Below are 22,469 nucleotides of genomic sequence, written 5' to 3'. Positions count from 1 at the left end.
TTATGACCCTTTTTGCCCATCATTCCAGAGCATAGGCTATATCAGGATAGCAATGGAAGGGAAATCCTTTTTGTTTGCTGCTGCCATAGAAATGCTACCTTAGTGGTAAGGCTAGCTATGAAATATATTGAGGTGGGCTGGTATTTAATTGCTAACATAGTATTTTTGTTACCAGTGAAAAAGGAATCTTCTGACAGACAAATGTAGCATTGTTTATCCTAATTGTGCAAAACTGAAGTTGCTTAATACAGCAGGGTCATATGGAAGAATCACAGCATATCAGATACAGGCTTTAATTTTTGGGTAGATTTTTTTAAAATAAATGTTTAATAGCCTTTCATTTGGGCCTCTTTCACCTCAATCATCCACAAGATTCTTCATTAAATTCTTCTCAAAAAGGTTGATCAAGCATGTTGAGATTTTCGCCATTTATTGTGTTACCCTGTTGACTTAAGTGTATGATTGGAAAGATTGTGAAAGGAAGAGCTGAACATAGCAGGGAAGAACCTGGGGTTTAGGTTTCATGCATTATGTGTCTCCACTGGAGCTGTGGTTGTGGGGACAAATTGGAAAGAACTGTTCGTCTTCATCAAATTCATCTGCTTTGCTCTTTCTGCTTAATTTGCGGTATTTGACTTCTTTCTTGTAACGGTGAGCAACATGCTTCATGTATTTCATCATCTTGGAAGTGTTCGCCACCAGCCTGTAGAGCATTTTGTCCATGTTGTGGGTGTATTCATCATTCACTTTGGTAGCAACTGGAAATGCAGGTGCTTGGACAATTGTCCTACAGGGCTGAGAAAAATGGAAAAACAGGGAGTAATACTTTGCATCGAAAGCCATTTACAAGTTAAATAGTGTTGCCATCTCTTTCACTGACCCTGCTATTATGCCTTTTAAGAGGAATTTGATGTCTGAAATCCCTGTACTCCTGGTCTTAGACTGCTGTTCTGGATTTGACCCTGTGGCATAAAAAACAACATCCCTTTGGCTTTATGGTAGAACAGTGGTACCTCTGGTTACGTACTTAATTCGTTCCGGAGGTCCGCTCTTAACCTGAAACTGTTCTTAACCTGAAGCACCACTTTAGCTAATGGGGCCTCCCACTGCCGCTACAGCGCCGGAGCATGATTTCTGTTCTTAGCCTGAAGCAAAGTTCTTAACCTGAAGTAATATTTCTGGGTTAGCGGAGTCTGTAACCTGAAGCGTATGTAACCTGAAGCGTATGTAACCCGAGGTACCACTATATGCTCATTGATCTTCTATCTGCTGTTCTGTGAAAGCTGAGCTTATTAGATAGCGAGATCACTTGATTCTTTAACATATAAGTAGGTATAAGTAGGTAAAAGTATAAATTAGGCACATATTTAGCCAGTTCACTGTAGTTAGAGTCCCAGGTGGTTCAGTTGTTCAAAATTTAGTTTTTTTGTGTACAAAGTACACATTGGGCATATCTACACACCAGACTATACATGGTTTTGTCCTTGCAAAGAATTAGTGAAATCACAGTTCTGAGAGTGCTAAGGATCTCTCACAGAATTGTCAGCTCATACTACAACTTCCAGGGTTCTGTAGAGGAAACTGATGTTAAATAAAACCAGTAGATTTATAGTGTGGCTGTGCTCACCTTGTCCTGACACATGTTACTTAGAAAGTACTTCTGACTGGGATCAGCATTAAGACTCATGGTTTGTTTTTTTACATATATTTTTCTATTAAATTGGAATCTGAGTTAAAGGTCAGAAATTAAAGCCAGACAATGTGCTAATTGAGAATATCTTACCATTGTGGGTTTCGCCAGTGTCAATTTCAGTTTCAGTTTGGTAAACAAGTAGTGGACAGCTAAACCACTCACTATGAGGAATGCTACTTTACAACCAGCATACACAACTTCTAGAGACTCTTTGGATAGTCCTAAGCCAGTAAAACAATGGCATACTTGACACATTGAATCACGAAAACAGTTAGATTGCTGTTTAGTCGCCAGTAGTTCCAGATCCTGTAGAGTCATTTCCCAAGCAACTCTTGTCCAAGCTGGTCGTTCACAAAAGCCAATAACATCTTGAAACAATAAGACTGTCCAAAGGAGAGAAACCTGACAAGGACCTTGAGAAAACATTCTGTGAAATTTTCAGCAAGAAATGTCTTCTGCTAATTGATGTTCCCTGTGTAGGAATCGTAGCAAATAACTGTTTAAGCTCATATTCATTGTCTAAAAAAAGATTTAAATAAATCAAATAAATCCTTCCATCATGACCAAGCTCTCAGCCTGAGCACTGGAGAGATTTGAATGCAGGGAATATAATCAACCCATCAGCTGGGGAAGGGTTCTGTGATGTCATAAAGGGGGATCCTGATCTTTATATATGAAAGCTTCTATGATGTCATTATGATTGCAAGATTTTTCTCAGTAGCACTTTTCTCAGTGCAAAGTATGGAGAGTTTATAAAACTGGGAATTTTCAAAAGCTTACTTTACATTTGTCAGATAATTCAGAGGGACATGGGTAGCGCTGTGGTCTGAGCCTCTTGGGCTTGCTGATTGGAAGGTTGGCAGTTTGAATGTGTGCGATGGGGTGACCTCCCATTGCTCTGTCCCAGCTTCTGCCAACCTAGAAGTACGAAAGTAGATAAATAGGTATTGCTGTGGCAGGAAGGGAAATGCCGTTTCCATGCGCTCTGGCACTCATCATGGTGTTCTGTTGAACCACATGACCCAGAAAGCTGTCTGTGGAGAAACAGCAGCTCCCTCGGCCTGAAAAGCAAGATGAGCGCCACATCCCATAATCACCTTTGACTGGACTTAACCGTCCAGGGGTCCTTTACCTTTTACCTTTACATAATATAATAGTACAATTGGCTTATGAATTCTGGAGGATGTATACAATTGCAAGGTGAAGAGATACTACATAGTCATTTGGATGAGTCTTATTACTCCTGAATGAGATCCAACATAGCAAGGTAGCTTCTCCTTCCTTTCCTCCCTTCACCTTGGGAATCACTGCACACCCTGAAAATCTCTTCCACAGGGCTGGGGAACACTCTAGAGCAGTGGTGGCGAACCTATGGCACGCGTGCCAGAGGTGGCACTCAGAGCCCTCTCTGTGAGCAAGCGTGTTGTCCCCCAAGAAGGGCCGTAGCTAGGAGGTGAAACTGGCACTCCAGCACTGCAGGAGACTTCTGGCGGCTTCCAGTATGGTCCCAGCACTGCTAGGGCACCGTTTTCACCCTCGGGGCTGCCCAGGGGTGTGGGGGGGGGGAGGGCTTGTGCCAGGAAACTGCCACTCCGTCCAAAGCCTGCACCACCGCTACTCAAGTCACCGATCAAGCCCATCTGCCATTGCAACCAAACCTGACGGCCGCCTCTGAGCTGGCTCCGCCTCCCCACCATCAAGCTCTGTTGCGCCCAACCCGCCTTCCTGCTCTGCTCTCGGGCGCATTTAGAGCTGTGGTAACCCTGGCAAGCGGCTGAGCAGGTGCTGACTTTTGATGCGCCAGGGCCTCCTGCCAGTCTGTTGTTCCTAGTCGGAAGTAAGCCGCCTTGAGTTCAGCAAGGTTAGACAAATTATCAGCATGCGTACAACAGCAAAAATCACATTAATTGTTCAAAAGCATGCGAAATGCAAACCTTTACCTTTCAAAAAAAAAGTTGTTTGTATCATTGAAAGCTCTGCTATTGTGTTTTTCATTTAAGACAAAAGATGTTAATGTATGAGTTGTTTTTTCTAAACTAAAATCTCAGTATTAAGGTTAAATTGCCATGTTGGCACTTTGCGATAAATAAGTGGGTTTTGGGCTGCAGTTTGGGCACCTCAGTCTCTAAAAGGTTCGCCATCCCTGCTCTAGAGCAAATTATGGGGGCATTTGAGGGGCTGTAGGGGGAAGAAGAGAAACTAGAAGTCTCGTTGTACAAGCTGATTTTTGTTACACAACAAAAATCAGTCAGTCAATGCAGTAACATAGAAGCATTTTAAAATAATATTAGACAAGGCATCTCATAGATAACAAAAAAAGCATGGCCTAGAATGAAAATTTATTAAAAGTTGTTCATTTTTTCTGTACGGTTAAAGACTTATCTCAGTTTTGTTAAGTGTTAAATAATTAGTGTGCTGGGTTTTGAAGCAAAATGAGATTTTTTAGTAATCAACATTACAGAAAATTGACTTTATTTAAATTCTACTCTTATCAATGTCTTTAAAAATTCAAGATTATGCAAATATAAACTAAGACTCCATGGTGAATGGTAGAGAGACCCTGGCTGAATTCAGCTGTAAACCAAGATACAAATGACCCTTGTGCCCCCCATGTAGCGACAGTACTTTGCTCATCACAAGTGAGAGTTAATGGCTTCTGAGGAAGTTGGAATATGAAGCTGAATTCAAAGGATGGCTTCATATCTTGGTTTGGTCCAAAGCAATTAACCAAAGTTTCCCAGTTCAGACATAACAGGAAATTATCATTAACAGAGGATTTCCTGGTTTGTTCGCCGGAGCACATGGACAGAGGAGTGAAGCATACTGGGGGACTTGCATGCGGGGGCCAAGACTCATTCACATGATGGCTTATTGAGCGAATTATGATCATCTGAAAGTGGCCACGCTGTGTGTGTTTCAGTGCTCTGTACATCCTGGGAGTACTTATAGGAAGAGAGTTGAAGGGTGTCCAGGACTCATAATCTAAGGCCTCCTTTGCCTAGCTTCTCTTTGGTGTGTCTTGTCTTGCAAGTTCATTTCCATAGGAAGCCAGAGGTTACAAAGTATGTATTTATACTGTATAGGAGAGATACAATAACATCACAACTCACAAAAGGGCATTCAGTTCCCATTTCAGATTGAACTGAAGACCTAGTCAGGGTGGGCAACCTCAGGGCCACGGGTCTAACGCCATCCTCCAGGTCTGTCTGTCTGGCTCTTGGAACGCTCTCCAGACCACACCCCCTCCCTTGCCAACAGAAGAAGAAGAAGAAGAGTTTGGATTTGATATCCCGCCTTTCACTCCCCTTCAGGAGTCTCAAAGCGGCTCACATTCTCCTTTCCCTTCCTCCCCCACAACAAACACTCTGTGAGGTGAGTGGGGCTGAGAGACTTCATAGAAGTGTGACTGGCCCAAGGTCACCCAGCAGCTGCATGTGGAGGAGCGGAGACGCGAACCCGGTTCCCCAGATTATGAGACTACCGCTCTGAACCACTACACCACACTGGCTCTCAGTGTGAAATAGGCCTGGAAGCCAGTGTTGTTCTTTAAGCAAAGGAAAGATACCTTTCCAACCCCAGGTCCCAGTTAGGAGATCTTTCATTTGCAGTCTGAATTAATGGCGGTTTCAGAATCACATGCGAAGGCAGCCCCACATATAATGTGTTATGATAATCTAGCCTAGGGGTTATAATAGAAGAGAAGAAGAAGAGTTTGGATTTGATATCCTGCTTTATCACTACTCTAAGGAGTCTCAAAGCGGCCAACAATCTCCTTTCCCTTCCTCTCCGACAACAATCACTCTGTGAGGTGAATGGGGCTGAGAGACTTCATAGAAGTGTGACTGGCCCAAGGTCACCCAGCAGCTGCATGTGGAGGAGCAGGGAAGCGAACCCAGTTTCCTAGATTAGGAGACTACCGCTCTTAACCACTACACCACACTGGCTCTAGGCAGGTAAACGGCATTATCACCTCCACCAATAGGCCTAATCCACCACTTGCCCCTTGAGTGCATTGAACTGTGATATTGCATCTTACCTGCCTGGATGGAGAGAGAAGTATGTGGAAACCTCTAGATTTGAAAAGGCTTGAATGTAGCCTGTTCTGGAGAGATTACACAAGAGTCTCTGGAGGCCTCTGCACCCTCTTGCAAGACCTCACTGCAATCACAACTGTGCACCCCTGGTGAGCAAGGGTTTGGCAGGGGCAGCAAGGGGGCGCGGGTGACACACGTGCAGGGTGGCACCTTCCCATTTTGCCTCAGGCGGCAAACCAGATAGGCCACCCCTGGACTAAGGTCACCCAGAAAACTCCATGACGCAATGGGTATTTGAACCCTGCTCTCCTAGGAGTCAGTCTGATACTCCAAACACAAGGCCACCACACTTGCAGTCCCACGGAAGACACAGGCAGTTCAGGAAAGCCCCTTTCCTAATACGTATCCCCAATGGGTCTATTTTACAAGAATTTGGCTGTTATATGCAATACTATTGCCAATATAAAAGTACAATGAAAGAGTTATTAGAAAAAGGATTAAAAAAATTTATATACAGTACTCTCCTTATCTAGTAGTCAGAACATCAGGGCAGAGTCTATCTGAAACAGAACTTTATACTTATCCATTACCATATCCAAAGTAAAAGTACCACGTCCAATTATGCTTTTTAAAACATTAAAAAGCATTTCAGCTATCATAACTCATATTAAAAGAAAACAGAGAATGGTGAACGAACCATGTTTACAGTCACTCACCTTGCTATGAAGTTGAGGTAATTCACAAACCCTGAATAATCAAGAATCCCTGCCTTCTATTCATTTTATCCATTGAGATCAACAGGACTGGACAAAAAAAGAAATTGATGAGTGACCACAAAGGTTCCTAAAAGTTAGATTACAACACCTAAGAATTTGAAATGCTTTACCTATTCTATACCAAAACAGCACCTGCAGAATAGAATTCTAGCACTTTTTCAGCCCTGGAAAAATCAAGGTTTCCCAAAAATTGGGCTAGGGACAGATCCTCATTAGGACAAACTTGACAGGTGGTTGGGGTCACATGTGATTAGGGTATCACATGACTAACAGGTAGGCTGTCCCACCCACCTGTTAAAATCCCTTCCACAGGTATGTAAGTCTCTCAATGCTCTGCCTTTAAATAATCAATACCATTGGTTTAAAAAGGCTGAAAAGCAGGGACTAAATCTTGCTGCCTAGGTTGTGTGGTCCTGTTCCCTACTGGGAACAGGGTATGCCACCAGTGCAGAATTAACCTCTGTTCCCTCCTTCCATCAGCAGTGATGTCAGCTGATAGTGGGTGGGCATGGTCTGGGGGAAATGACCTCACTGGGCCCCCTGGTGGGCCAAGATTGGCCTGCAGGCTGTAAATTCCACTTTCCTACCCAAAAATGTATCAGATAACCTCCATGGGATGCTGAAACTGGGCACCAACAGAGTGAATCTCAGATTCCCAAAGAGATTGACGTGTGCAGGCCATCTAAAGTAGCAACCCTATCCACTGATTTCTGGAAGCAAGACCCGTTTGATTTAATGGAACTTAGTTCTGCGTAGGCATGTAAAGGATTATGCAGCCAATCACTGCAGAAGTTTGGGAAGCTGTCAGAGAAGGCAAATCTTCTAAAAGCCCAGGATCCAAACTGATGCATCCTCGAAGGCCAAAAAATAAAGTAACTAAATAAATCCCACGGTACTCAGCGCCTCCTTGGTCCGATGCAGCCGCACTGTATCCCCCCCGCCCTCAGCCGCTGCAAGTCCACCTTCCAGCTTGGTCACCCAAACTCCATTTTCTCCACCTCAAACCACCTGACATATTCTAGGGTCCATTCACCTTCCCCCCTCTGGCCCAGGAGCGGGTCTGCGGGATGACTAAACAAACAAGATCCATGGGGGTCCATCAACGGCGACAGCTAAATGGAGCCTCCACGTTCGGAGGCAGTATACCCCGCTGCATGCCAGGGGCCGGGAGCGAGGCGGAGAGAGCTGCTGCCTCCGTGCCCTGCAGACGGGTGGACGGGGGAAGCACCCGGCTGGAAGGGAGCAGGCCCCGGGACCGGCGGACCTTTGGCCTGAGGGGCTCTTGTACGCGCTCCCCCTCCTCGCAAACGCCCCCCCCGGCTCCCCCTCCTCCGCCCCGGCTGACTCGGGAACCGACCTCGCAGCGGAGGCGGGGAGCGGAGGCGGGGGGCGGCCTTTCGAAGGGTCCTTCCCGGCTTCTTTCGGCACCGCAGCGGCTCCCGCAGCTCCTGCTGGTCCCGGAAACTGCCGGTAAGAGCCGCGCACGCAGCGCACACACCCCGCCCCCGAGCCCCCCCCCGCCCCAAACCCGGGCGCACCGCCGGCCGGAAGCCGCCCGGTCCTGTTAGGTGTCCGTTCGGGAACGGCGAGCTGCCGCGCGGAAGTTCCGGCCTCAGGGAGTTCCCGCGCCGTTGCTATGGCGACGGCATCCGCTCCTGCGCTGCGGCGCGAAGGAAGAGGTCAGAAAAAGCGGGGCGAGGAGGGGGAGGGGGGGAAAGAGTGCGTGGAAAAAACCATGGGGTTTTAGTCAACTAACTTTTACTCAGAGTAGACCTATGTCGTTAATTGTTAATGGCTCTATTCTGAGTAAAAGAATGCTAAAAACATTCTTGTTCAGGCCTGCCTACCCACATGCTTAGAAAGTTGGGGTGATTTTAATCTGCTTAAAACATACAAAAGTAAAAATTCTCAAAAGTATGGTTGTGAATTTTTCCTCAAAATTATTGTTTTATCTCTTTATATTTTTCAGAATCAAGCGGGGTATAAATTTTATGAAATAAAAAAAAAGTTGCTTGAATACAAACCCTGTAGTTTTGCTATCAGGCAGGCAGGATAATCTGAGTGTCCAGAAAATTATTTGGTGGTTATATTTTATTTTATTTTTATTTATTTATTTAGCACCAGCCACATACCCACTGGCACATTTACAAAGAACAAAGAAAGGGACAGGCCTCTGCCTCAAAAGGGACTCATTGTCAAGATATGGGCACAAGGCATGGATAAAATGGGAGAAGACTTCATTTCAGTTAGACTTCCTCACAGTGGGGAACATGTCAAAGGCTTCATGGAGAGGTTGGCACTTGGCAGTCTTAGCAGCAGTGGCGTAGCGTGGGGGGTGCAGGGGGGGCCGGCCGCACCAGGCGCAACATCTGGGGGTTAGGGTTAGGGGGCGCAAATCCACGGGTTAGGGGGCGCAAATTACTTGCCTTGCCCCGGGTGCTGACAACCCACGCTACGCCACTGCTTAGCAGAACACAGGAGTAGCCTTTAACAGCATGGTGCTCCCAAATGTTTTGTACCCCAAATCCCATCATTCCAGGTGATTCCAGGTCACACTGGCTGAGGCTGATCAGGGTTTTGGTCCAACATCTGGAAGGTGCCAAGGTTGGGAGAAGGCTGTTCAAGAGGGATACAAATTGTTACGGCTAAAATCTGGGTGCGGGGTTACTCTGCCACCCAGCTCATCGGACTAAGTCCGTGGGTCCCTGCGGAAGAAAATGAGCTCAGCCGGACACAGGAGCAAACTGCAGAAGGTCCAAGTTTATTGCGCAACAGGTTCAAGGCGAGATTGAACCCAGAGTAAGGGGTGACATGAACTTTTGAAATTTCCCTCCATATCCCAGAATACAGTGCAAAATACATCCCAGTTACATCATGAATACATTAAGAAGAGGTTGGGTTACACAGATTAACATATGGAGGAGGGAGGGATGAATATGCAGAGAGCTGGAGATATGCGCAGATAAGCACATCCTGAGAAGGCAATGGTCCATGTTTGCATAGTCTGTCACCTGGCATCGCCTGGAGGAAGGGTTTGGCAGAGTGATTTTGACTGGATTACTTGAGAGATTATGGAGGACAGGGGAGGGGTGATGGAGTCCTAGAGAAATTGAGCAAATATATTGTAGTGAAGAAGTCATGCCCCCCCCCCTTCCGTAACAGTCCCCCATTCGGAGATAGATTTGCATTAAAGTTCTGTAAGAACTTGCAAATCTTTTCTCCGCACCCTAAATCTCGGTGAATGGGATGTGTGGCTTTATGCAAACCTGAAAGGGACTTAGATATCATGCTGCTTTAAGGATATTTGCACAGAAATATAATGGTGTAACAGTGCACATAGTTAGACATAGGATATCACGTAAATTAATACTTTGTTGCTCAGTTACTTGTGGTATTCTAGCACCTTGGAAGAAATATTTTCTGAATAGTGATCTATGCTTTACATTTAGGCAGGAAGGTCCACTAATGACTGCAAAGTGCAGTTTGCTTCCCCCCCCCCCGCCATTTGTGTGTTCTCAGGTGTCAAGGCAGCTCTTCTGTGGTCTCACATCGGCATGGTGTCGCAGTAGTGGCAATCCCTGCTGAATCCACTTAGGGCTTTCATATTTATCATGTAGCCTGGTACCCACCACAGCTGGCACAGGTTTTGGACACGTCCTGAGAGAAATGTCTTTGCCTTGGCCAAAATCCATGGGATTTCTTATTATTATTACAGGCTCTGGTCTTGTAGTCCTGGGAAGTTGCTCACTTGCACTTTAAGGACCAAAAAGCTAATTGCAGCCTGGATACACTTGCCCAATTCAAACTGAGTCCAATTTGAATTTATGTGCCCATGGTTCTCAACTTTTCAAACCAATCTGTTAAAAGAAAACCATTCTTAAAAGGGGCACTTTGTCCAAATAAGTCAATTTAACTCTATAAGGGATCATTCCTGCTATACCAAAGCATATCCACCTTCATGTACCTGGTGTTTTATGGATCCAGAAGTTTGTCATTGGCAAAACGAGGTTTAACACATATTAAAATGGATAGGGAAAGTTGGCAGAGTGCCAGGTGGAACAATGTGGTTATAAATTGATCTAAACATTGGACTACACAATAGTGTGAGCTATTAGAAGGTATAAAATGCATGAGAATTCTCCATTGGTGTGTAAGCAATAAGACATTAAACATAAAACAGTTACACACAATAAATTGCCCCCCATTGTGGAAATCACACTGTCAGACACATTTCAACATTCTTACATAATAACACATAATACAAAACAAAATAATTAAATATCTGTTGCATATCTTGACACAATTGTGATCTTTTACGTATGTATCTTTTGAATCCTGGAGCAGAGGCTTGAGGTTCAAAAGTGGGAAAATGTCCTTGCAATTCAACTCCTCCCCCCTTTGTCAGCCCCCCCCCCCCGTCAGTCTATAGCCTTTGAAAGAGATAACTGTGGGCACTTTAAAAACTCTGGTGTTGCAGGTCTTGTGAGTTGAGGGGTTGTTGCTGCTTTTCATCATTGCACATCTGTAGAAGTGATATCCTGTAAGGGGCAGGGTTTTGGGGCGACTTAGAAACACAGTTAGACAAGAAAGGGGCAAAAGGCAAAAAGGATGTCCTCCAGTTTCCATGGGAAGCTGCAAATAATAACAATCTTAGTGGATTAAACATTTTATTCATTATCACATTTCCATATAATTACTGTTATTATCTGCTAAGTTTGTTTGCTTTCCTTCACTTAATTTTTGTTGTTGTTGTTCTTTTCATATTATAAAATAAAAAATTACTCCACATGTATAGAAAGAGAACTGTAAAAAATACAAAGGTTAAAAAATAAAAAGAAAGCAAAAAATTAGATTACCAGTTAGATGAAAATGGACTTGACACAAAGACATCAGATTCAGAAAATAACTATTATTAAATAGTACAAAGATATTATCAAAACCACACATATTACTACTGGACTGAAAAAAAATGGAAAAACAATGGGGAAAACTTAAAATTCACCATGTGCTATCCAATAAAAGAACTTCATGAGACTGACTTTCAACATGTGATGAACATGTCCCCCAAAGTAAAACACAAACACACAAAATGAGCTATGAGGAACCAAAAATAAATAAATGCTAAGACACACAATTAATAAGTAACCTGAAGTAATCTGTTTTGGCATTCTAACACCCCAACTGAAAATAAAAGTGTTTCTTGATGTGACATCAGCTGTAATGTTAATAGCGGAATACTGGGAAATGAGTTAATACCAATAAAATGAATGGCAATTTCAAGTTGTGCAGGTACCTTGCACTAGCCAAAATGACAGAATTAGTAAGAAATGCTCAGGCCAAAGGTAAACAAGTACCATTCCACAAACAATGTTTGGTTGTGGTTCGATTAACTTCATAGACATCATGGAGAAACTGATTAAATAAATGAAAACAGATTATTTGTAACTTAAAAAAAAATGTCAAAGGCACAAAGAGATAGAGGTCACTAATACAGCAGGGATTCAGACTTGTTTCACAGAACAGAAAGAAAGTTGCTGCTTGGCTTTAAGGGAAGAAGGAAGAAAAGAAATACAAATGCAATTACTTTTTATAGAGTATTTAAATCACTGTTTGCATCCCCTCTTTATCATTTGTGCTGTGGGAGAAAAGAAAGGACACTCTGTTAAAAAGGAAAATTATTTCATGTGAGAGGTCTGTCAGGAAATGCTGTTCCTAAAATGTATAGGCATATACACATACACACACACACAAGAAAACTGTTATAAAATTTAAATCCCATGGGGGGGGGGGAAACTACTCAAGAGAGGAACTCACAGTGGGAGTGCTTTGATATTTACCTGTGAAAAGAATTTGGCATGTCCAGTACTTAACTCTATTGTCTTAAGTAGCCCTGGAGCAGAACACATTAAGGATGATTTCGCTCAATGGTTCCAAGTTTTACATAAGGAAATTTGTATAGGTTTTACGCTCTCCAAACCTTCTCTCTCCCCCCTCCTTTCTCTCGCTCGCTCTCTTTTTTTTTTTAAAGCTGATCTAGCCTCTGTGCATGTGCAGAGTTCATGTTTCAGCAAACCTTTTATACCATTGAAAATGTTGCATCTTTTGGCTCAATTAGAATAAGGAAGGGAAAGGTAAGGAGTAGATTTTAAAAATAGGGTTAGATTTTAAAACAAAAAAGAGAAACTCAGCAATTCAAGTATTCACCATTCAGCCCAAGCAAAGGAGTGCTTCCTTTATGTACAGGAAAGGGCTATCATTATTGGTCATTTTATCTGGTCATTCGCGGAACAATCAACCGCTCTCTTATTTATGAGTAAAATGGCCAGAGAGTTAGAATTCATAGGATTTTTTTATTTTTTTTTAACATTCTCAGCCTTACCATCTGCAGACAAATTTTACTGCCCTTTATTTACAGGATGGATGGTCAAGGCTAATTCTACTTGATTATATGAATTTTTATGTGCTTAAACTTTTAGTAGACTTTTAAGTCTGATTTTTGTAAATAATAGACAAAAAGATAAACACTGTAATCACTTAAATGCCTGATATCACTAGTTCTGCTTCAAACCTCATGGCTTCACCTCATACCTTTAAAACAAAGAGCAAATCTGGGCTGAATTACAACACATCACCTCACAGCCACAAATTGGGAAAGTTGAAAGGGACCTGGGGTCATCTAGTCCAACCCTAAAATACAGGGTTCATAGCAAGATTTGTACTACCAGAGAGGCATACACATTTAAGTACAGATTTACAGCTGGGAAAGGAAACATCTATGCTCATATCATGTACTAAGGAAGAGGAAAATAAAAGTACATAACTTTACACAGAACCCTTTTTGCAGATCTTGAGATAGTTTGAGTGAGTTTGAAATGATATTTAAGGAAGAAGTGAACAGTTTTCGTAAGATAGGGAGAGGATCTCTTATAAAGCACAGTTAAAGCAGCCCTAGATTTGATTTTTTAAAGGGAATACAGAAGTGTTGCCCCCCTCCCCTCTTTGCAGTTTCCTTTAAAGGAAGCTTACTCGGGAGTAAATTTACCTGGCACAGAAGCAAGAAGGGAGAAAACAACTGAAAGAGGCAGAGTGAAACAAGGGGGAGGGGGGGCATTTTCTAACAAAAGAGGCCAAGAAGTCTTATAGAGACTGATATCAGGAGCCTTACAATAACTCTTCTGTCCAACCAAATCAAAGTTAAAACTGGATTCAAATATTTTTCTTAGAATGAACACCATACTTTTATAGGCATATGCTTAATGAAGTACATACACTGCATTTTAGCTTGAGAGAGCAGTTGGCTCAACTAGGCTTTTGCAGCAGAAACATTAGGTTATCAGCACCTTCCAAAATAAGACTGTAGACTCACAATCTCAAAAGTTGGGGCAAAGCAAGAGGTGGGGTAAACATTTGCACACTTCATTCTCATCTTCTCTTATTTAGGACTGCTAAGATCCAGCATGGCTTCCTTAGATTTAAATTTTGAAGCAAGCTTGCAGTTTAAACTATGCACACTTAAGAAAGGCAGTCTGTCAGAGACAGAAGGAACAGACAACACACATAACAGACAACATGTAAACATACATATTCTCGTATATGTATTAACAGACAACATACATAACAGACAACATGTAAACAGATATATTCTCATCCTTTAGTTGGTTATTGCAAGGAGTTGGGCCACTACCTTTGGCTTCATTAAGTGAAATTAGTAGGAAGGTCCCACATGGTTTTATGAGCCTCCTTGCCTCTTCAAACACACCACCAGGTAATCAGACTGGTAGGGCTCACAACGCTTGGTTGACTGGGTACCCCTTTATAGATGCATGCGTTGCTGTTGTTGCTTTTTTTTTTTCCCTTTTGGGGGGGGTGTCTGGGATAGAGAAGGGGGAAAGAGAGGGGCTGATTAGGATTAGTATGTCTAGGGGTTTGGTATGCTTAGTACAGGGACGTATAGTAAAGAGGAGAAGGGGCTTCTAGTTGCCTGGCAACTTCCTTAGTGGGTTTTAGAGAGCTCTAGCTATCCGGTTCCTTGCGTTCCATTTCCTATTTCCTTATTTCCTTATTCCTATAACCTGGGGTCTCTTTCCACTCTGCCGGTCCTGCCCAATTCCTCATGGGCTATCCCTCCTGGCAACCTCCTACCTATCGTCACATCTCAGGAAAAGGGGCCCTACTGGACGCCCGCGCCATGCGGTGCCAGATCGGGTGGTCCCTGGATAGAATTTCGGGTCGAAAATCCCCCTTGCTTTCGGAAGCGAGCTTACAGTACACGTGGTATGTAGCTCGACCAGTGCGGCTGGGATTAGGATAGAAAGCAAGACCACTTCCTGCCCCCTAGCAAGGACGCTCGGGAAGTTCGGAAAGAGAGCTCCAACCCCTTGCTTTCAACTGGGATGCCCGTTGCAGAGAGTTGGCTATCTTTCAAGTCGGGTCTCTCCGTCTTACTTTCGGGCTCCCAATTGGTGCGGCTGGCTGGAGATTTTAAGGAAAAGGGATAGAGCTCAGAACCCCCCTTTCGGGTTGAGCAGCGGTCCACGGTCTCTCTCACTAACCGGACCAAGAGAAAGGCAAGAAGGAGCGATAGAGAGGAGGGCAGAGAATTCAGTTGCCAGGAGACTTCCACCCCCTTCCCACCAGTGCACTGGATTTTCCTTTTTCCTTATACTCACGCGTCTTCTATGATGATCCCGGGATCGATGAATAAGCCGGCTGGATCCCTCTTTTGCTCCCCGGCTGAACTCCTAGGGCTTTCGATTACCGCCCAGAAGATGGCTGGGGGTCCAAAAGGATCTTCCCAGGCAAAATGGCCTGGAGCCGGCTGAAGATTTCGGGGCCCCCAGTCAGCAGCTCGGGAGAACCGCAAGCCCCACGTTGCGGCGCCAACTGTTACGGCTAAAATCTGGGTGCGGGGTTACTCTGCCACCCAGCTCATCGGACTAAGTCCGTGGGTCCCTGCGGAAGAAAATGAGCTCAGCCGGACACAGGAGCAAACTGCAGAAGGTCCAAGTTTATTGCGCAACAGGTTCAAGGCGAGATTGAACCCAGAGTAAGGGGTGACATGAACTTTTGAAATTTCCCTCCATATCCCAGAATACAGTGCAAAATACATCCCAGTTACATCATGAATACATTAAGAAGAGGTTGGGTTACACAGATTAACATATGGAGGAGGGAGGGATGAATATGCAGAGAGCTGGAGATATGCGCAGATAAGCACATCCTGAGAAGGCAATGGTCCATGTTTGCATAGTCTGTCACCTGGCATCGCCTGGAGGAAGGGTTTGGCAGAGTGATTTTGACTGGATTACTTGAGAGATTATGGAGGACAGGGGAGGGGTGATGGAGTCCTAGAGAAATTGAGCAAATATATTGTAGTGAAGAAGTCATGCCCCCCCCCTTCCGTAACACAAATACCAAAAAAACACACAAAAAACCCCAAATAGATTTGGTACACCTTGAATGAGACTGACATGTACATGTACTTCATTTCTTAGGGAAAACCCCAAAAAGGAAAAACAGGCCCCCGGGTATGACGCACATGCGTCCCCTGGAATCTTGCACAGCTCAGGGAGAGAGGGGTGACATCTAACAGTATCTTTGAACCAAACCAGAAAGGAGAGAAAATACTATGGCAAAAGGATTATATTTTGAAACTTTTTACAGATTTTGTGGAATACAAGGAACATTAGGTGTTCATATTGGGTAAGTTCCACCCAATTGTTTATGAGCAACAGGAGATAATATTTTGATATCTTCCCTTTTTATCTGACTTCTTCAAACACATGTTGTTATGCCAGTAGTGTAATCAAATATTCGTGGGTCACATTTTGAGAAAGTTATGTTGGAACTTTGTAATCCTATGTGCACTAACTGAACTCAGTGGGACTTTCTTCTGGATGAACATGCACAGATTCACACTGTGAGTGTAGTAATTCTGGTGATACAAGGTTTTTCAGAAGTAGTTTTCCTGCATTCTTTCTTACTCCCAGGAGTCACAGGAAAACCTAGTAGTGGACATGAAAGATGGGAAGCATATTAGTTTTCAGCCACAAATCTGGATGGAAAATGTGTGACTAGAATGAGGAAAAGTAAAAATGTGATCCTGGGTGGGTGAGCTGATAGCTGTTAGGATGGATTTCTTTCTTATTATCTTTCTTCCAACATCCCCTAGTCAAAAAGAAAGGATACTTAGAGACCTAACAACCTTTTGATTTGTCCTTGACCAAATAGTATGAATTTCCTGCAAACAAAAATTAGGTTCCATTTTGTTCCTTTTCAGGCTTATTCCAGGAAAATGGAATCAACAGAGGAGATAGTAGACTCGGCAAACAAAAGTGAGCACGAGAACTTGGGGCCTCAAGAGGAACCAAAGCCTTTCAATCCTCTCCTGAGAGCTTGTCTAACTGGTGACACAGAGGGAGTACAACAGATTTTTGAGGACCTGGAAGATCCTGATCATGAAAAAGCCAACCAGCTTTTAATGGAAAAGGATATTGTGGGCAGAGGCCTGCTGTATGCAACCTGTATGGCTGGGCAGAGCGACGTTATCCGGACACTGGCAAGATACGGGGTTGATCTGAAGGATAAGACGGCCCGAGGTACATAACTGACCAGTTATGCAAAAAATGTACTCCACAATTTTTTTACTAGTTTGCCTGCTCATACTTTTTTCTCTGTAGTTGGGGAAAAAAGCCCTCTTTACCTGGTTGTCTGAGGGCGATCCTTCCTCTCTGCAGAACACCATGCAAGCAGTTCATAACAAGTCTGTTTTTCCATAAAATGCCCTATAAAGCATTATCAGAACATTACAGTTTTCACCTGGAATACATTGGACAGGTGTACCTATATTTATTATTTACAAAATTTGCACCATCTGTTTAGCAGGCAAAAGTTGGGTTTTCTTTTAAAATCTATAATATTATTGACAGGACAATGGGAAACATTTTTGAAGAGATCACTTAGAACAGACTACAATTAAAAAAAGGATGTATAAGATACATTGTATCTTGAGCACAAAATCCCTTTTGTACCAGAACCTTAAGTAGACACTAGTTGCTTGTCTGTTTGTAAATGAATGCTGATAACCCACTTTTAAAAATAATAATAAATGAATGGTTTGAATCCCAAGATTGAGATGCTAAAGGTACATTCTGGTTAAAATATTGGCTTCCAAGTGGCTGGATATGTTTGGTTGTTTTGTGAATGAAGAGAGAGAGAGAGAGAATGTTATAAACGGGTATTCTATATACAACTACACATTCTAATTTGGCTCACTCTCTCAGGTTATACACTCCTCCACTGTGCTGCAGCCTGGGGACAACTAGAGACTTTGAAAACTCTTATAGAACTGGAAGCTGACATTTATGCAACCACCTCCCGGGGTGAAAAGGCTAGAGATATTGCCTGCCGATATGAGCAGACAGAATGTGTTGCATTCTTGGATTGGGCAGGTAAGAGCGGTGACACCTAAGCTTCTTTGAGATGTGGATCTGATCTTACTCATGTTAAGACCATAATTCTAGACAGGTGTAAATGAATATGATTTGAACTGCATGAAGATCCTTTGGACTGATTCAGTGCTGGATTTTGGTCAGAGAAACGTAGCTTTGCCTCTCATCTCGGTCACCAAGATTGGGTGGCATCCTGATCTCCAAGCCTTAGATCCCCATCCATACAACAATGCTCTCAGTCTTGTTTTTCAACTACCCTGTCTGGTTTGGTGCCCAACTGCCACCTAGTGATCTTCCTTCAGTGAGATCAGTTCTGCCAAAATTCACAGTGAGCCTAGAAAGGCAGCTCCTAACAGTGCATTCTGTTATGCTTCTTCTCACTACAGGCTCATCACCTATTATTTGAAGAATAGCATAAAAGACACTTAAACAAATAAAATTTGCTGTCAAATATCAGTCAGTTGTAACCAAAGAAAACAGTGTCATTCTTGCACACAGTCTCATAGTGGTTTACAGTAATCCCTCATCGTACGTAGGGGTTTGGTTCCAAAAATTGCACATATAAGCAAAAATTGTGTATAATCAAATCCTTGGAACTGCTCCGCAGCTAGTGAGTGAAGGGGAGAGAAAGAGCACCCCCAGTATCACCAGAGCCAGTCAGCTGAGTGCACCTTGCCAGTGGTGGACAGCATTGTTATGGCGGCCCCTGCATTGCGGTGACCAGTGCAACCAAACCAGTCACACTACCTTAAAACTGCCTCAGGCCTTTCCCAGCAAGCAACTTTAGAAGGCTAGTGGTGCTTGTGCAAGATCTTACAGGAACTCAGATTGTCCCACAAAATCTTGCAGGAGTATCCCAGAACCTTCCAGAGCCAGCATGCTGCACAGGCCTTGCCCAGCAAGCAAGGTGAAGAACTTAAAAGCTCTTTATGTGTTGGGCAGCCCTGATTGGACCCAGCATGAAAAGAGCTTTTAAGCTCCCTGCCTTGACTTGTACAATTTCAACCATCCCACCTTCAAGCCATGTTTGGTTGAAATCATGCAAGTCAAATGCACTTGAACTGAGGGATTATCATGGCCTCGTGACCAGCCTTGAATGTACCATGATCAGCAGGCGCTTCTGAAAACGAGTGACAACACAGTGCAAGTTACTGTGTCCAACTTTTTAACTGACCTCTGTTCCTATGCCTTTAATAGCAGCTTCATCTGCAGATATTAGTATGTGATAATGCTTAACTGTATGCTGTAAAACACTTTAATTGCTGATTTTCATAGAAAAAGAAAAGTCAGAAGATGAGACACTAAACTGATTTTTTCTGTAGGATGCTAGGTATCCTAAAAGCAAGAAAGCTGTGTATAAAAAGCTCCATGGTCTTTATCAGGGCATAGCTAGTCTGGTGCTGGTATGCATGGGAGAGGTTTTATGGTGCAGCAGCATTTAAGCACGTTGCACCATATATCTGATGTTGTTGTAACAAGCACCCATTTCCAAGACACAGTCCTATGCCAAAATGTTGGCAGCCTGGACAGGCCTTTGTTGGTTAAAAGTGTGGGTGCCTGAGTGTTTCTGTGTCTTTCCGAGAGTACTGTGGCATTTGTATTGTTTCGAAGGCACTTGGGTGGCAATGTCTTGCTGTTGCCATCCTCCCATTGGCTTCCACCACGCCCGGTTGCAGAGGGGGAAGTGTCCTGCAGCAGTGCTGTAATGGACACTAGCAGTGGTGTGTGATGAATTTTTTGTGGGGAACAGTTAGGGCCAGAGGCACCAGCTTGCCAGGGCAGTTGGGGGCTGGTGTCATGCCCGTGAGCATTGTGCCTCCTTCCCTAAGCTGGGCAGAAGCTTCCTAGGCTTTGGGAAGGAGGCCCCAGGCCTCTGACAGGATGTGGCGCTCTGCTGCCTCCTTCCTAAAGCTAGGCAGACTTTGGGAAGGTGGCAGGAGGGCTCTTGGACCCGTAGGAGCATTGCACCTCTCTTCCTAAGCCAGGCAGAAGCTTCCCGGGCTTTGGGAAGCAGGCACTAGGGAAACATTTAGGGGATTAGCCTAGTCTCCCTAGTCCAATGACTGCACATCACTGGACACGAGTGGTGTGCCTATTAGTAGTGCAACAGTCTGAGCTTTTTCAATGCATTTAATTTCTTATTTTTATGTTATTCTGTACTGGGGTTCATTAGAAGGGAGGGGGCTCCTCCTCTTCCCCTTCCCTGTAATTCTATGAGTATATTTGCATAGTACAGGTCAGATGGCTATCTCTGATATAGGTATGAAAACTAGCCACCTGAGCTGCACTTGATGGGTCCACCTCAGATGCCAAAATGTCTTGGGTCCAAAATGGTACCTCCTACCCCACCAGGGAAGATCTGCATGAGACCTACAGGTATAGGGCAGTATACAAATTTAATTAATGAATGAAGGAGAAGGAGAAGAAGAAACAAGGGTGAAGAAAGATAAACATCAATATTTATTATGGTTTTCGAACAGTTCCGGAAGTCGAACGGACTCCTGGAACACATTCTGTTTGAGAACCAAGGTATGACTGTATGTGTATTTTAAAATGTGAATAGTCACATAACACTTTTTAAAAATATTATTGATTTTGAATATAGATTTTACATTTTAATGCAAAACAAATATCCCCCTACCCTTCCTCCTACTCAGTTCCTGCCAATGTTTGACTCGAATGCTAAAACAATTTACTTTGCTTAAAACTATCTGTAATACCAACCTAGTTCCTTAAAAAAAACTTTCTTTATTTGGAATCAGACAGCGGGGTGGGTGCCTGAATGTTTTTGCAAACCCAAGGATCATGTTCTCCTGGCTGGACATTCAGAGTACTATACAGGCCAGTGTATAGTTTACAATGGAACATAGGTGTGAGTCCTAGTGATTCAGACCAAAGGCCTGTCTGGTCCAACGGTGGCTAGCCATTGTAGAATGGGCATACCTAGACATTGGTGAAGTGGCACCCACCAAGGCGGCAATCCCAGTGGGGAGTGAAAATCGTGCCACAGGTGAGTGTGCGCACAGGCAGGAAGGGCCTGTGAATCCACCTTTTCTCCTCCCAGCTTTAGCTGTGCCCAACTTGGCTGGAGCCATAGCCAAGGCTTCCCTATGGATCATCGCTCTCACCAGCTCCCTGCCTCAGGCAGCAGGAGGAGCAGGCATTTGTCTTCAGCATGGCCGTCTTTGCAGTAATAGTGGTCCCCAACACATTACAGTTGGGGCATGAGGGGAGGAGGAAGAGGCGAAAGAAGGAAATCTGAGGAACTTGCCCTGCTGAAGTGAAAGGGTGATGGAGCCGTGAGGGGAGGTGGGAAAGCTGGGTTGCTCTTTGCCCCTAGTAGAGATGGACAGACCAATAATAATACTTTATTATTTGTGCCCCAGCCATTCTGGGCTGTTTCCAACATATATAAAAACACAATAAAACATTAAACCTTAAAAAGCTTCCCTATACAGGGCTGCCTTTAGGTGTTTTCTAAAGGTTATAGTGTTACTCATCTCCTTGACTTCTGATGGGAGGACGTTCCACAGGGCAGGCACCACTACTGAGAAGCTCCTCTGGCCGGATCACTTCTCGCAGTGAGGGAACCGCCAGAAGCCCCTTGGTGTGTGACAGGGCTCTCTGGCACTGCTTGCAACACCTGGGAAAATGGAACCTCTCCCCCCTCCAACCCCCATGTGCAGTGGCTGGCTTTGGCTTAAAGCAGTGCCCTTTGCAATGCCAATATTTGGTGCCCCTAATAGTGCAACCGTGTATATGCCTGCTCAGAAGTCTCTTTTGAATTCAGTGAGACACTTCCTAGGCCAGGAGCTCTGTCTCGCTCACCCCATAGTCAATTTGTTTGTTGGCTTCCACAGTTTCTCCCAGCTTTGCAGGCACCGATACAGCTCTTTGCAAAGGGCACAAGGGAGCCTAGGTATGCCTCTGAGAACGGGAGAAAGGTCAAGGTCAAGAACTTGCTCCATTGTGATGAGGTCACGAAGCTACCTTGTTAATTATAGTATCTTGCCCACCTGAAGACATGACTGAACAGGGGATACCTCAAATCTAAATAGTTAAATTGAGTTGAAAACCAGCTGTGGTCACTGGCAAGGATTCCATGTTTAGTTCTTAGCTGAGTCAGGATGATGTTCTACATGGTGTTTGTGGGATACATTTGATTGCATTTACTGTATTTGGTTTGGTTTGTGTTCTGCGTTGCGTTGGCTTCCCAGGAAGAGTTTGTGTGGATTGGGATGGCATACACACACACTGCGACGATGAGTACTCTTCTATATCATTTCTGTAGGGAGTGTGCATGGCAGCCTCAGTGACTAAAGGGAAGAGATGTTCCTCAACAAGGGCTGCAAAAAGGGTTATTGCTGACTGACCATGCAATGGGTGGCAGGCACAGCTGTTCCAAGGAAAGGGAGGGACGTTGAAGAGGAAACCAAATATATCAGACCAGGTTTTGCTTGGTTGCTGAGGGATCTTTTCATGCCCTGATGTCTTACACTGTTCTGTCAGGTGAGTT

The 22,469-nt window shown here is 44.0% G+C and overlaps 2 protein-coding genes across 2 annotated transcripts; one reads left to right on the top strand and one right to left on the bottom strand.

Annotated features, from left to right (window-relative positions):
• Positions 1-296: 296 nt before the first annotated feature.
• Positions 297-2,309, bottom strand: LOC310708627 (uncharacterized protein). Its single transcript, XM_083507259.1, has 2 exons — positions 1,784-2,309; positions 297-795 (listed from the first exon to the last, which is right to left on the bottom strand). Exons 1-2 carry the CDS (start codon positions 2,117-2,119, stop codon positions 529-531), a joined length of 603 nt encoding a protein of 200 aa, XP_083363385.1. The 5' UTR covers positions 2,120-2,309; the 3' UTR covers positions 297-528.
• A 5,550-nt stretch (positions 2,310-7,859) lies between these two features.
• On the top strand, positions 7,860-22,398 carry LOC310709820 (ankyrin repeat domain-containing protein 45-like; the record flags this gene model as incomplete). Its single annotated transcript, XM_083509862.1, has 4 exons — positions 7,860-7,973; positions 16,783-17,101; positions 17,786-17,953; positions 22,245-22,398. Coding segments are annotated over 4 exons (630 nt in total), but the record flags the coding sequence as incomplete, so codon positions are not given.
• Between the last annotated feature and the right edge of the window lie 71 nt (positions 22,399-22,469).

The sequence above is a fragment of the Podarcis liolepis genome (assembly GCF_965112155.1).
Source record: "Podarcis liolepis genome assembly, chromosome: 6".
In the NCBI taxonomy this organism is placed as follows: Eukaryota; Metazoa; Chordata; class Lepidosauria; order Squamata; family Lacertidae; genus Podarcis; species Podarcis liolepis.
Note: the sequence above shows the minus strand (reverse complement) of the source record. Positions and strands in the feature narration are given on the sequence as shown.